This window comes from Urocampus carinirostris, chromosome 1, assembly GCF_059441175.1.
Source record: "Urocampus carinirostris isolate Australia breed hairy pipefish chromosome 1, RoL_Ucar_1.0, whole genome shotgun sequence".
NCBI classification, from domain to species: domain Eukaryota; kingdom Metazoa; phylum Chordata; class Actinopteri; order Syngnathiformes; family Syngnathidae; genus Urocampus; species Urocampus carinirostris.
Window position 1 is genome coordinate 7817959 of NC_142349.1, and position 17090 is coordinate 7835048.

The 17090-nt window shown below is 38.3% G+C and overlaps 1 protein-coding gene across 2 annotated transcripts in view; it reads right to left on the bottom strand.

The window, feature by feature from the left end:
- cacna1ha (calcium voltage-gated channel subunit alpha1 Ha) overlaps positions 1 to 1787 on the bottom strand; it is a 72330-nt gene extending 70543 nt beyond the window's left edge. For both annotated transcript variants that reach the window (XM_088353634.1, XM_088353549.1), the window contains exon 1: positions 1680 to 1787. In XM_088353634.1, coding sequence (XP_088209760.1) covers positions 1680 to 1772 — 93 coding nt within the window. In that variant the 5' untranslated portion in view covers positions 1773 to 1787. The remainder of the gene's footprint in view (positions 1 to 1679) is intronic.
- Positions 1788 to 17090: the final 15303 nt, after the last annotated feature.

The window sequence follows — 17090 nt, forward strand, 5'->3', positions numbered from 1 at the left end:
AAGGTGTTTCAAGTTAATTAGATGATTCAGGTGATTAGTTGAATAGCCTACTTGTATACTTTTTCATACTATTCTAATATTTTGAGATAGGATTTTTGAGTTTTCTTAAGCTGTAAGCCAAATTCAGCAATATTCAAATAATAAAAGGCTTGAAATAGTTCAGTTGATGTGTAATGAATCCAGAATGTATGACATTTTTGTTTTTTTAATTGCATTACAGAAAATAAAGAACTTTATCACAATATTCTAATTTTCTGAGACAGTCCAGTATATGGACTTTCATAACCTCGTTGCCAGTTGTTTAATACTACTTCGCTTTTCATGTCAGAATATGAAAACAATGTCTGACCACAATGGAACATTATTTATTTATAGTCGCTGCTGTGCAAGAGGACTTGCTGTTTAGTCATGTGCCTTTTAAACATTCCTATAATTTTCTAAGTAAGATAGATAGATAGATAGATAGATAGATAGATAGATAGATAGATAGATAGATAGATAGATAGATAGATAGCTAGATCTTCAATGGGTAGGAAAAGTACTCAGAATCCTTGAAGCTTTTTCCTCTATGTGCACACATCCAGCCATTTTCCAAAATCAAAAGTTCATTTTATTTTTTGTTAGTGTAAACTCAGCATCCTATGTTTAACTTATTTTTTACACAATAAATCGCTCCTGAGTATACGTCACACGAGCCAAGGAGACACACTTCGGCACAACCTGGCAAGGTTAAATCTATCAAGACTTGCCTATATCGCTTGCGGTTTAATGTGAAAATAACATGTGAAATGATATACCGGTAATTAAAAAGTAGAACTCAATGATATGAATCATTTCACATATATGTCGCACCAAAGTACAAGTCGTACGACTGGCCAAACTATGATAAAAATTGCGACTTTTACTACGAAAAAAACACTTCTAGAATTGTATTGGGAAGGTGATGAGAAGTGCCTCTTTTCTTAATACATATTGCTTCGAATTAACACCAAAGCATTCATTAGTGATCTCATCAGACATGAGAATCTTTCAGTTTCGAGTCTTTCAATTGTTGTCGAGAAGTTATGCTTCAGTCAGGCCAGTCTGCAATAAAGCCCTGAATGGTAAAGGATCAAAGGGATAGTTGACTTTGTGGACATTTCTCCCTTTCCATACTGCATCTCTATAGCACAGCTAGTGATCTTAAGTTCTTCTTTACCTCTCTAACAAAGGCTTCTCTGCCACATTTACTCATTTTGGCTCCAAGTTTGTTATATTAGAGGATTATGAAGTCAACTGTGCTATTAGGAACCTTGGGTGTAGCAGAAATGTTTTTTTTTAATCTTGGCCAAATCTGCGCCATGCCACAATTCTGTCTCTAAGCTCTTTGGGCAGTTCCTACATCATCATGTTTCTTATTTGCTTGACCTGCAATGTGAGCTGTAAGGTCGTACTGCATATAGACATCTGTGTGCCTTTCCTAACCAAGTCCAATCAGTTGGACTCAAATAAGTCGATCACAACCATTTTAAGGATGTCTACCTTTCAGCGTTTTGTCTGTCAAGATGGGGCGCTGAATGTACATTAAAAAATAAATGAAATTTTTGGGGATTTTGAAAAATGTCTGTAATGACACAGCGAGGGGAAAATCTGGAAAGTTCTGAATATTTTTCGTATCCACTGTATATTATTGAGCTTACCTGGAGTACACGGCACCATTCGGACAGGCATGTGACATCTTCACAAGGCTGGAACATCCCCAGGGTGACGCAGTTGAGGAGTATTACCAACATGGACACATGCTCGAACCATGTACGGAAGGAAGTTAAGGCTGAAACTTGGCAATGGTATTGAAAATCAGAACTGAAAAAGATTGGTAAAAAGACAGCGTATGGTTTATGGTCATATAGAAAAAATTGAAGATGTAATTTTACATAATTGCTCAGAATATAGGCAATAATCACTGGGTAAAAGGTCTGTATACAGCTCGTTGAAATGTAATCGTATATAAGACTGCCAGCTTAAAGTGACTTTTATATTTACTCATTGGATCGACAAACAAGAGGGAAATTGAGCCACTATGTCAAGGTGAAATGTAAGCTATTGATCTTATCTGGATAGGGTTGAGTTACTTATCAAAGTGTTGCTGGATGGGTTTAGGCATAAAAAGTTACTGTGAGGGGGTTCAGACCATTAGTCACGTAGAACACTCACTAGCAATGTTAGGTCAATCAACCGGCAGTTTTCACTAAATACAGATGAGAAATTAGAATATTTAAAGAAATGTTTCAGTCATTTGAGACTGCCCTTGAGCTATGTTCCCTGTAATTTCTCTTTATTCTCAGAAGTTCCCCACTTTCATCATCTCACCAGCTTGTGCACAGAAGCGCAAACATACTTGTGTAACCACTGTTAAAAAGCATGTTATAAAGAGCAAACTAGAAATAAATAAGCAAATGTATAAAAGGATTATTAGATATTTAAGTAAAATATTAAAAATCGATAGGAAACACGTTATACAAGATTCAAGAATCAAAGTGTTAATTATCATATGCACAGTAAAGAATCACGATTCCCTAGACAATAAAATTCTTACTTTGCTGTCCACACAGTTTCGAGCGCAGTAAAACTAAGAAACTATATACGTGTATACATAAAATAGTATTACAAATATTAAAAAGATGAACAGACAAGATTAACTCAAGATGAGTTAATGCAATAAGATAAAATAAGATAAAACACAGTTGAAAGTGACTGTAGTGCAAGAATAGTCCAAGTATGGCCCATACAACAGTTATTAATTGAAATTAATATTTTTTCTTATCGAACACCAATTCCTTGCTCCCTGTAGAAATAATGTTTTTTCCCCAAAAAAGTCATCGTAGCGAGTGACGTTAGCACTTCTTTAATCATTGCTCGCAGTGGGCAGATCATGCACACCAGCATAGACAACAGCCAAGACCTGTGATTATCAATAGCAAGTGTAACAATGCTTGGCCAGGTTTTATAAGGACATTTCTTGGTCGATTGGAAATCCCGGTAAATTAAGTTGGAAGCTAACCAGACCAGGAATCCAACAAGGATCCGATTGATCATAGAGCTCCACATCAAAGTGGCAGTAGGAATCCCTTTACTCTTACTATGGACTGCTGAAGTTTGAGATTTAACGTTGGCTCATAGCACATATCCCCTGATTGAAGATCATATAAAGTGTTTGCTTTGCATATTTGATGAACCTTCTTGTCATTTATTTGAATTGTCATTGAACTTTGTATTTTGACACAAAACAGATTTAGGTTAATTCTAAAATCCAATATCCCTGTCGCTTTTCTTCCCACATCCCAATAGCATAGGTGTTACACATGCACGTGAGACCAGAGAGACAAAGCTATGTAAATATTAGGTCATGTTTGTGTAGAGCGGACTGAGAAAAACAATCATTTTTTTGCTGCTATATGAAACATTTATCGATTTGAAAACACAAACAAAGGACATGCACAAAGACAATGAAATTCCCCAGTTTTAGCAGGTATTCACATCCTCATTTGAAGTATGACAGGGGCAGAAATATAGGCGGTAGAATCAGCTACGAAGGCAGAATGTAAGCTCGAGGCGAAGCGCTGCATGTAGAGTAAGCGCTTCTTTTACTCGCTTGTTAAGGTCGATTCATGTCTCTGAGAATCGCAACAAATTAGTTATAAGCCAAAGAGCAGCGAATGCTCAACTTGAATTTTTCATTTGCCTGGTGCAAACGTATATTTTCATTGTAACCGAGAGAACCAAATACGTACAGGTATGTCATTGAAATTCAACCAAACGTTTATTTCGCAGTGTCTCAAATCATACATATTTTTTGAAATAATTTAGCACAAGTGTCTCATCAAATTATTCTTCGCACACATCCAGCAAAAAATATAATTGTCACAGAATCCTTAGCAGAAAATTGAATACACACTTTAAAAAATATAATATTGGTATATTGATCATTCATAGTGCGTTAAAGGTGGCATTAGAAAATTGAAGGTGAGTGAGTGAGTGAGTGAGTGAGTGAGTGAGTGAGTGAGTGAGTGAGTGAGTGAGTGAGTGAGTGAGTGAGTGAGTGAGTGAGTGAGTGAGTGAGTGAGTGAGTGAGTGAGTGAGTGAGTGAGTGAGTGAGTGAGTTCTCAGGCTAGCAGGTAGGTGTTTGCAAATGTACAAATCACTATTTTTGTTAGCTACAGAAATAAATTGGTGCGAAAATAAAAATTAAGTATTACACAGTTTGAAAGTTGGACCTTACTTTTATTCAAATACTAAATTAAATTGAATTCAAGAGAATTAAATGGAATTGTCTTTATTGCCGCTGTTATAAATGTGAAACATTTTATGTATTGAGATTAGACATGCCACTCCAGGGTTAACTATGTAATAGAGACTTCCAAAATAACACTTCACAATAATATAATACATTTTATGCATTGAGATTAGACATGCCACTCCAGGGTTAACTATGTAATAGAGACTTCCAAAATAACACTTCACAATAATATAATACAAAACACTACCAGAAAAATATTACTACAGAAATACTACAACAAAAAAATTACAACAGAAATACTGTAAAAATACACCTAGAGTGATACAACAAAAATATACTATGGACAATACAACAAAAATACTACAAAAATAAAACTACAGGAATACTTTACGACAGAAATACTACGGATATACATCAAAAAATCCACAATAGAAATATTACAAAATATAACAGAAATAGTACAAAAACACCAACAATTAATAACAGAGTATTCTATCTATTCTATGTAGATTTCTTATCGTTTTACGATATAAAACTCACGTGTATTTACAGCAAAAACTACTAAATAAATAAGGCTCAAAATATACTAGACCTTTATGTCGGCTCTTCAGTAAAATTTAACTGGCATTACCTTTAAAGCCAAAGTCATTTAATCTATGGGGCTCATTGGCTCTTTTATTGGAGCAGATTTTTTTTCAGAAAAATGGGAAAATCGCTTTTCAAGGATTGATTTATGGATTTGCTCCCCGAGTTCATCTCCTACACAGCCTATCATAAAAAACTACCCATTGTATAGCCCCTTTGTATCCAGTGATTGTACTTTATATAAGGTATACATTTAAAGTTGTTGTTTTTATTAACTGCAAATGATAGAGTTTCAGGTATGAATCCAGATCCCAGTAAATAAAGATGTTTATTCAGTAACAATATGATGCCAACAGTGGTGGGTGTTCAGGGCCAGCAAGGTGTTCTGTACTGGCCTGAAAACACATCTGAATAATGAGATGTTGATTATATTTTGTCCATGCATACTTAATAAATAATTCCAAATTGTCAGCTTTATTTCATTGCTTCTCCCTAAATGTGCTGCTTCCAGTTATGTGCTTTCATATTAAAGTTTCAACCAAATATTTTTCACCCAATATTTGTTGCATGGGTGTAACATCTACCCGTAAAACTTCACATTCAGTTTTGCAGGCCCCTGGGCATAAAATAAGTGGATACAGCTATTGGTCTAGTCCAGGGGTGGCCAACCTGGTACTCGAGACCTGCATATCCTCCATGTTTTGGGAGTTTCTCTGCTCAAACACTGGTAATTTAATCACCTGGATCATTATCAAGCTCCCACAAAGTTTGCTAATGAGCTGAAATTTTGGTTCACCTTAGTTGGAGAAGAAAACCCTCCAAAACATGCACAACATGCGGCTCTCGAGGACCAGGTTGGCCACCCCTGGTCCAACCAATCAGATTTTGAGATGGCAGAGAAGACCAAGGGAAACGTCAGCGGTTTCACTAAGTATGATTGGCTAGGGGGCAGTAACGGAAGCATCCTAATAAAAAGTTGAAGAACAATATCCCCGCCTCAACTGCTTTTTTAAAAGAACATATTCAGCCCTAAATGGAATAAAAACGTATCCCAGGAATACAACAGGACAGCCTCAACTTTAAGCATTAGCTTCGATGGCGATAACAAGGAACCTCTAATGGAACTAAAAAGTAAGTTGAATCTGTTCTACAGAGTAATTGACATTTTCTTAAGCAGGATAGATTTAGAGTACAAATAAAAATGTTCGTGGTAAGTAAAATGTGGCCATATTCCTAAAGAATATGGCAATTTGATGCGGTTGATATCGATGCTTTTTATATGTCGCAGCTGAAGCTGCAGTATATGTTTTATAGCTATTAAATATGTGTTGAAGTTTTAGTGATTCAGACATAGCGCTACTGAAGGCCTAGGTGTGAAATGTACGGCCTGACACTGAATGTCAATAGGGCGGGGCACAAATGTGCACACAGACATAGACGGCTGCTAATCAGATAAAACATAAATTCTCTGAGAAAACATCCAAGGCATACATGGTTGCGGTTGTTGATGCATGGACTAAAAGAAGAAAAAAACACAGGAGATGTTCCAAATACACGCATACACACACGCACAATCAAATGCTCAGTTTGCTCCAGCTGAGCTGTCAGGTCAGTGCTGGTGCACATAAAAGAGGAGAACCGAGCAAAAGGGCCGCAGAGAGACTACAACAAAGAAGCATGACTAGGTTTTACTAATAATAGTAAAGCCATGCCTGTTTATTCGGCCCGCAATGCACATTTAAAGAAAATGTAACAGAAGAACAAAGGGAACAAAGTGCTTGTTTAGAGCTGACAAAGCTGTTAAACTTTATAGAGCTACATGTCTGCAGTTCAGACCTTGTTGGCTGTTATAAAATAAGTACAAAATACAATCAGGATACGATTCAGTGACTCCGTAATAAGCAAGAATGAGACCAGAGCAGAGCGACAGTCAGTCTTGAAACGAGGGGAATATCACATGCAGGATTTGGACTTTTAAACCAAAGTGGTGCTATTTCGTTATTCATTTTACAGCGACATGCCACAATTTAAAAACTGAGCTAATGAACCAATCATCGGTAGAGCTACTCTTGGTATCAGTCAGGAGTGGTTATGTGAACCCAGAGCAATTCTCTTTGGGAGATGCAGATTATTATGCCAACTGTGAGTTCAGATGTATACCATGGAGGTGTAGCCATGGTATACATTAGAACAATGTATACCTCACACAGTTTCACATGTCGTTACATTGTTATATTTATTCAGTGTTTATAATTTGGTGTCCGTAACATCAAAACATTTTACTGGCTGACACCATCTTCTGGCTGAAATCACCATTGCAGCTCCTTTTGATGTTCATGCAATATGAAATTATTAGATGTGTTTAAATTAACTATTTATTTTTCATCTTTTTGGGGGTTTGGGTTGACAATTGGCATTTGTTTTCCTATTCGCAAGCAAGGGTAGGAGGTACAGGAGATCAACAGAAGGACCGGTGAAGCATAAGTTCCAGGCATGTCCCATTGGCAGGACGCCAGGGGGACGACCCAGGGCAGGACTGCGTCTCTAGGCTGGCCTGAGGACGCCCGGTGATTCAGTGCTGGGTGAAGTGGCCTGGGATAGGGAGATCTGAGGCGTGTTCAGGAGAGTGAGTGATTGCTATCGCGAGCTATCGCTAGCTTCTGAACGGCCAGTGATTATTGAGCGCTCGCGTGCCCGAGTAATCACGGGAGATAGACCGCTTACTTTGATTTCCAACATGGCGTCGACAGTGCAGAAGATGGAGGATCTCACCCTGACGAGTGCTGTTGGCGATGTAATATATCGTCTTACATTGCCTGGTAATGTTTGTGAACAATGCAAGACAGGTATGACCCTTCCACTGCGTTTAGGATAACCTTAACTGTGTCAATATGCGAACTGTCGCTCATATCAGCCAACTCGCTCAAAGCAAGCTGTAGAACGAAATCCATTGTACTGTCGTCGGCCATTTTGGATCAGTAAGGCAATCACAGTGAGCGATTACAAAACGTTCAGCAGTGCGCGGCAAGCGATTATCAAGAGACTACATGTCTGATCACTCTCCTGAACACGCCTCTGGGCTTCCCTGCTGAGGCTGCTGCTCCTGCGAGCCAACCCCGAATGAGTGAAAGATAATCTACAGTTAGACTGTATTTGAAACACTTCATTTCTTACTTTCACCATTTTCATTATAGAATAAAGGAAAACCGCCAGCACATGCATGAAATCACTCTCCAGTACGATTCAAAGAAGAAATAATATTATATTATTATTATATTCTTAATAACAATTATTCGAGATTTATTGTCATGATTATTATTTTTATTATTTACCCACTAACACTAACAATGTACCAGATTTAAGGTGCGTGCAAGCAAAGGAAGTCAATTCTTCAAATGTTTTGTTTTTCTTTATTTAATGCGTAGTCTACCGAGTTACACAGCTGAGAAACATGGCAACAATTACAAGCATTTACAAGCACTTCCACCCAAATTAGAGCACCTTTCAAGGCTTGTACACACAACATTAACATTTAAGCAACTTCAAGGATTTGAAGCCCCTGTACAAATCCTGAGTACTATGTTGCTGTAATTACTTTGCTGATAAAGGGAGGCACACAATTCTGTTGCCTAATGGCACAGGGTGAGGGCGAGGATTCTGACTCAGCACAAAACAATACAATTAGTGATAGTATTAACAAACTAGCCTTTAAAAAGGATGGGCGCCGCCAGGCTGTAATTGCCCAAGTGACATCAAAAAGAAGTGGTGCCCCGAAAACCATGGCGGTTAAGGTATCTGTGAACTGCGATTTGCGAGCTAACAGCAAATCAAGCCACCCAATCATTTTTTTCTCACTGAAAGGACTTTTGTTCATACTGGAGAATTATCATTTGATGCTTTTATTCAATCAAATTATGTCAGTTAATTTGTGTTATAAATCTGACTGTGCCTCACCAGACCTGAACTTCACCGCACGTCACTGCCGTAGACTGGCAGCCAGCAGAGTTCCACACAGTTGTTCCATTGAAATAGTATACTTCCACTGTAGCATTATCCAGAACTATATCATTAGATTAGATAAGTGTACGTGGTATTTTGCCAAGGCGATTTATTGCTACACGCACTGTAGAATTTGTGAAAGCATTTCTTAGTAAAAAAGATACCAGCTGACTTTTCTATTCTGAAACAGTAAAGGAATACCATAAGGGTTCTTAACCACCACAAGGTTAACTTGATAATGTACTGCTATCACCTTGGCTTGACTTTTACTTTTAACGTTCACTTCTCACTCCCCGCTGCCACACTTATGTTCCTCCAGCTACACATCCGCGATCTTTTATATCCCGCTCGTTTTTTTGCTTCTCACTCTTCCTCTGCAATCCATTTATCGGCACCCCCTCCTCGCCATCTCATAACCCCCTCCCCATGCTCCAGTCCATCCCACTTTCATTAGAAGAGCGCAAATTCAATTGCATGGGTTGTAATGACATAGTCACACACCTTCCTCAGGGGGTGAAAACGCGAGTGTCTGTGTACACAAGCCGTAAAAAAAAGGGAAAGTAAACACAACACAACTGCCTAGAACACAACCAACATCTCATTTTTTTGTGTCCATGCCATTGTCTGTTTTGTAAAGTTTTATTATGTCCTCCCACGGAGTATTCATAAAAGCAAGAGAGAATAGAAATGGGTTCAAATGAAATGCATAATTTATTTGTTCCTTACAAGCTTAAACACATAGTGGTGTCTCTTTAGTATCTCCTAACATCCCAGGGTGGAAGGGCAATGGATTTTTAGGGTGGCCGAATTGATTCAAATATCAATATCAATACTGAGCAACTACTTGGAACGGATCGCTACTATTGTTTTTGGATCTTCACATTTTATTTAAAGCTATGATCATTTTGCTAGCGGGACATAAGATGATAAATATATGTGCAAAATAACTTCATTGCTTGGAAATCAACGTCATGACCTTGTAGTTTGCCTTTGTCGCATTGTCATTTGACTTGTAGGGTCTCATAAAAAAAAAAAAACGCTGCTGTGCCTTTAAAACAGCTTCCAGTTGATTCACCTTTCCATGGTGTTAATTTATACTTAGCTTTTTACAGTCGGCATGTTTTGTCCAGCAGTGCCTCTTGATCTTCTATTCTTTGGAAAGACCCACAGTCTCTTCACAAATTAGGCAGACGCAGTTGTTTCGTATTGCGTTAAAAAAAAACCTCCAATTTTCACCTGTCCTAGAAGCCGCGGTCCTCAAAGTCAATTGTTCTTTTTTTATTTACAGTCGCCATCTCAGAAAGGGGATTGGATAAAATTCTAACTGAAAGTCAAAGGCAAAGTGGCCAAAGTGCTGGTGCCATCATCTGGTGAAATGCTGATTTATTTTTTTTTAGTTTTTTTTGCACAATTAATTTTATACTGCGGTTGCCATTACAGGCGGGCCAAATATTAATGATTTTATGACAAAAGACGCAGGCCAATAAAAATGTGGTCACGGGCCGTAACTGGCCCCCGGGCGGCACGTTTGACATGGCTAGTGTAAAGTTTAAGGAGGATGTGAGCCGTTACATTTGAAATGAAAGGGGAATAAGAAAGATTGGTGCACTTTTTTACCACGGAGGAGGAAGTCGCCTAACTGTTCCAAAAGTAAGTTAAACTTCACTTTATTGATCTTTATAGAGCATATTTTTTGTGAAATGTTTATTTTTTTAGTACAAAACTACTTACACAAGCCTTAAACATACTTGTATAACCTTAAACATGCATTCCATACAAAATATGCACTGAAGCCACTTACGAACAAATACAACTTAGAAACGATCTTCCGGAATTTTCGTAAGTGGGGCAGCGTCTCTATTGAATTGTTGTTTAATCTTAATTTTTACTACTGAGCATATTTTCAAAATATTGTGCAACGGAAGGTATTTTAGTTGTCTTGTTCACATTGTCATGCAGTACTTGTTATTTTGTTTCGCGGTTTGACTCTCTTGACTTTTGTTCTGCAACGGTTGTTGTAGTAGAAAATATTTTAATAGTGGTAAAGGTTGAGACTACACTTTCTGAATTGATTCTAAAAATCTAGTGCAATGGATGGTTTAGTTTTCATGTTGACTTAATGTACTACTGTAAATCTTTCTGCTGTGTTTATTGTAGATTTAACTAACTTAAGGGGGAAAGGGGTCAATTATTCAATGATTATAACATTATAAAGCAAAAAGTATCGGTAATCCCATTGGTATTGATTGATACTACGCTGTACTTACTTAGATCGGATCGATTCCAAAAATCCTGGTGGAACTGACTAAAGCACTCCCACAGTAGTTGATTATTATACAATAGTTTTAACTTGTATAAAAGCTCACTTACACCCATGAGTTCAGTGTTCCTTTCTGTCCTGCTTTTTATACAGAACGATAGTCCCTAACATTATTTATTATCATTTTTAAAGATTCAAATCGTGTATTTTTAATTGTAGGACATGTACAACATTGGTAAGCTTGACAAAACTTTTTTTCTTTTGTTATATTTCAGACTAGCCCCTGTTAATCAAATTCATGAGTAGATCAGTTTATGTGTGTAATGTGTTGATTAGTCGCACACCACACTGCACAATCAAAAATATTTTGTTCATAATATCTTTCTCATCACGTTTTTGGTAGTAAGCGGCATATGTCTTTATTGAAAATCGTATTTTAGAATGGAAACAAAAATATTTTAGATTTGAAAAATGTTCCCAGTAATATGTAAGCGTGCCGATTCAAGTTGAAAGTGGTTCTTAGACAATCTTCTGAGACTTGTGATGTTGATCGATTCCTCTAGATGGTGCTGTTTGTTTCAATACGCACTGGAATTGTATTGAAATAGCATTTGTATTTAAACCAAGAGCACCATCTAGAAGGGGTAAAATGAACATTGCTTTTTTTCTTCTTAGTTTTAATAGAAAATGCTTATTTCATAATCATCTATTTCGTAGTCTGTATAGTGGTTAAGATTCGGCGCTTTCGCTGCAGCCATCCGGGTCGTTGCATCAAATATTGAGCAAATGTGGTCAGAGTTAGTTGCCGACAGAACAATATTACTCAAATATGATTGTATGTGCACCGTAGGTTTGATTTTTTTTTTTACTTGGTAGGTGTAGCCCGGTACCAAACCACCCACGGGCCACGTCTGTCTGCAGGGCGGGTGGTTGGCAACCACTGCCTTATTATATCTTAGCAAAGAAGCATAGTTGTTGGTATCCGTAACAGCCTGCTAATTAGCAGTTCCTTTGTGCTGTCAACACACTTATTTTCATGTATAAGTCGAAAACTCTTGTGCAGCCATCCCGGTAGAGTCCGTTGAACGCAATGCTAGAGCAGACCATCACTAATTTGTTGATGAGATCAATCTCCGAGGAATACTTCGGTGATTCATCCGACAAGCAGCAGCTGGCGTCGGACCATGCAAAGCTGCGTGTCCTCCTTCTCCCGCTAATGAGCTCAATTCCCTTTCTCTGTGTCCTTACTTCTCTCGGATGCTCTCCTCCACTGCATTGGGAATTGTCCCCAAAATCCCTTTCCCCCCTTTCTCCGCTAATGGACTTCAACAAAAAAGTTCTCTACTCCTCTTTCTTTGTTTTACCCTGACACTAAAAAAAATGGGAGTTTTTCAACACCATACTGAAAACTTGGACAAGGTCCTTTTTCGGTTTCTATTAATCATGTGCCGTAGAACTGACTTCACCACCCAAAAAGTCAACTCCGCAAACTCTACTCTCAGGATTTTACACCAGGATGCAGTGTCACATGCGACCTGTGCAGGAACGTGTGTGCTTCATATCAGCTTGTCTCGAAACGTCCCCAAAGATGGCAAGAAACGGAAGCTCATAAATCAGCTTGTCCCTGAACTCGCGCTTCTATCCCTCGTCAACTCCTTGCTCGTTTCATCTTCTTCTGCACGGCAGACGCCTCGCCTCCGAGAGCAGGCTAAGGCACGCATGACGCACTTACACAAGGATTCCCTTTCTGTCTTTTCTGGTCTTGGTACAAGATGGTGCTTGCTTTTTCTCTTTTAAATAACCAATTCACATCTGCAGTGGTACCTCTTTATATGAGCACCTCTAGAAAAATTCAATATATGAGATTTATCTGGAAAACATGCATGCATACAATGCTAAATCCAAGCTATGAGCAGTCCTAGAGGCAACTACTAGAGACCAGTCATGACCGCTCACTGTCAGCTTGTCAGAGTTTGTTCATGCGCTTCCCACCCTTAAACACACCACTTGTTTTTAATACGTGACAGGATTGTATTTATCCTATTGCAGCTCCTTTTTGTGGCTCTTTGTGGTCCTAGCCCTGAGATTCGGAAACAAAAATCGTAATGTTATTTCTGAGAAAAAAAGGGAGAATGAAGCAAGACACCATTATAATGTTTGTGTGAGTGAGTAAGCTAAAAGTATGATCTGCCAACATCTTCCATTCGTACGCTATTGAAACAGAAAGATGTCATCAAGGTTATAAAATCGACAAGGGGCGTGACAGTTCTTTCAAAAGTGCAAATCACTATTCCTGACGAGATGGAGAGACTTGTTATTGTTCGTTGTCGGGTACATACAAAATGGATTTCAAGCTCTGGCATTACTGCTTTGATAAATTCAAGAAGAAAACTGACATACACCCTGGCACAGCAAGGGGAAGCAACAAGCGCAGATATGCAGCGCCTTCCTACATTGAAAAAAAAATAAAAGCAGTAGGCTGTAAAAAATGTTTGTGCGTATGTTTGTTTAAAGATACACTAACTTTAATTTTAAGTGTACGGTATGTGTTAGGTTTGGCTGTCGAACCCATACGTGAACACACAATCAGCATTGAGAGATTTATTTGTGAAAAAGAGGGAGTTAAAAGAAAAAAACTCAACACAGAGAGGAAAGTCAAAATGTTAAAAACAGAAAATACACACTGGGTCAACTCAAGAAATAAAGGCACTCTTTTTGGGCTTGGCACAGGCGGCGAGGGACGGCTCGAAGCGCAATGATCTGTTGTGAGCATAGTCCATTTATATTAAGCCCCTCATGAGCAGCAAGGTTGGATAATGGGCAACAGATGAGGTGATGAACAATGGCAAGCTGGATCATGACAGTAAGTGCTCACGTATTATCCACAGACTCTCATGCTACGTCACTCTTCCCGCAACCAGCGCCCACCTTACCCCCAAACCCGCATCTCCTTTGCGTTGGCAACTGGCAACTCCCTCCATGGTAAGTGCTTATAATGAACTCACAATTTATTTTGTTAATATCATCTTATATACCTTATTACTCTTTCTAAGTTTATTACGGGCAGCACAGCAGCTGAGTGGTCCTGAGGTCATGGGATTAAATCAAGCTACCAGCCTTCCTGTGCAGGGTTTCCATGTTCTCCCTGTGCTTGCATTGGTTTTCTCAGGGGACTCTGGTTTCATCCCACATTCCAAAAAACATGCGTATCAGTTAAATATCCCTAGGTGCGAATGAGCGAATGAGTTATCTGTCTCTGTGCGCTCTGCGAATGGCCGGCAACCAGTTCAGGGTGTCCCCTGCCCACTGCTCAAAGATGGCTTGGATGGGCTCCAGCACCCCCACAGCCCCTCTGGGGATAAGCGGTGCATATAATGGATGGATGGATGTTTGATTACTTTTATAATGTGTTTTTAGTGATTGGGACAATGTGTTATCTATTTGCTTTTGAGAAGTCGGGAACTGGCCATTTCGTTTTTAATTCTTTTATATGGGGAAAATGGGCCCATTGGACGGGCAATTTGAGCTCCGAGCACGATTCTGGAAGTTTGAATGAAGAAGTACCGCTGTATGTGATTTAGATCTATTTGTTTTATTCAGGTGTATATGCGAGTGTGCCTCAGGTGTCAAAGAGGATAAAAGGGAGAACTAGGAGGAGGATACAGACAGCCTGAAATAGAGCAGTTGCATCTGGCGGGCCTGGCCTTGAACTGTGGCACATACATATGCCAACATATGTTCGGCATGACCTTGGGATAAGATGACAATGTAAGTGTCCATCAGTATTTTGTACTAAAGAGTAACAACATAGAATAAGGGCTCATATTTGGTGTTTCTAATGAGTTATTGATGATTTAAAGACATTATTTGGCACTATAATGCGGGATAACACAACTCTTTTTCCCCCTTTTCAATGAAAACTGTTATCCCCTTGAAATTCAAAGCATGGGAACAACATTTTGGAAGAACTGTAATAATATTGAAATGGTTAATAGCATATACAGACACTATTGTATTGGTAATTTATTTTTAACATTTCATTGTTTCAGTAATTTTTAGCTCCTTCACTTATTTGGTTGTGATGAGTGCACTCCATGAATATTTATGTACAATTATTTACATCACACGAATTCTTGATATATCTATTCATTCAGTTGTTTTTCAATTTCTATATTCTTTCAAGTGGTGTTTTTTGTTTCTAAAAGGAGAACACTTTGAATTTAACAGTTATTGTCTGATGCGATCTAGAAAAAGGGCCGGTTCTAGGTAGAAGGCTTCGATTTTGTCATAGCCCGCCCTCCTAGTATAAAAGTGTTTGCCTGCTATTTCAACAGCACATTTGTAAAATATATACGGCCTTGTTTTGTACTACCCGGAATAATCAGTTTCAAAAAATCTCAGCAGAAATAATCAAATCCATACCTGTCAGCCTCCACGGCTCCATGCCCTTAGAAACTGTCGTATTTTCCCTTACCAAAAACAAAAAAAAAAAAGATTTTTTTTTTCAAACGTGTATGTTATGTAGTTTAACATGTTATATTCTATATGTGTTTCATTATATCATATATATTGTAACATATAACATATATGTATATATCTATATACCGTATTTTCCGCACTAAAGGGCGCACCGGGTTATAGGGCGCACCCCCAAAAAATAGTTTTGGTCCTATATCTTCCATAGATAAGGCGCACCGGATTATAAGGCGCTACAATGGGAACGTCGACAAAACAGTCAGATGATTCAGTCCAACGATTACCCCCTTAACATTCCCAAAGCTTGCAAAGAAGCAAATACGTGTCGTAGACACGTGCGGATGCGGTGTTCGTACGATGTCACTCAAATGCATCATTTCAAATATCATTCGGAAGGTTAAAGCCTTGGGATTCAAGAAATGCCAAACATTTCTTAGTTTCTATTTTCTTTTTCGCTCGCAACTTAACTGTGCATATGACAATAAACACTTGGAATTGAGTTTAATTCACTCAACTCATCACAGCAACATCAAGATCGTTCTAAAACAAGATACCGGGAAAATATAAAGCCGCATAGCTCATCTAAGTTCTCACGTTTAATGGTCTTCTTACAATCGTGAGTGAAGTAAATCCAGGAGAGTAAATTATTTGCAAATACAGACTAATAAAACATGTTTCTTTATGGTGTACTTTAGCAAGCTTGCTAAGCTTGCTACGCCATTGCTAAACTCGGCCAATTGCAGGGTTTGTTTTGGCCATCTAGCCAATCCGAGGCTCCGAATAACTTCAGCCAATACCGATCGATTCAACGGATGATTGATACATCTTTTTCGGCCAATTGCAGGGTTTGTTTTGGCGCTCTAGCCAATCCAAGGCTCCGAATAACTTCAGCCAATAGCGATCGATTCAACGGATGATTGACACATCTTTTTCGGTCAATTGCAGGGTTTGTTTCGGCCCTCTAGCCTATCCGAGGCTCCAAATAACTTTCGCCAATAGTGATCGATTCAAATGATGATTGACACATTGGTTAGCCAATGAAACGCCGGTATAAAAATCCCAGCATACACCACGGACTACCCCACGTTCGGGGGAAAATCGAGTCGGCGGCTGTTGCGTAAGTTGCGAGACCTTGTGATTTAATGTTGATCCATAAATAAGATGCACTGTATTATAAGGCGCATGGTCAGCTTTTGAAAAAAATTAAGACTTTTAGGTGCGCCTTATAGTGCGGAAAATACGGTATTAAAAAAATAAATAATAAAAATAACAATAAATATATATATATATATATATATATATATATATATATATATATATATATATATATATATATATAGCAGTATATGTGGCTGCAGCTGGTGGAATGGAGTGTGAGGTATTGCACAGAGTGAATCTTGATTGCATGTGTTACAATATGTCTAATACATTTTGTTGTGAGATACTGAGTTGCTCGACATGAATGAGGTTTATTATAAAAAAAGTTCAAAAATT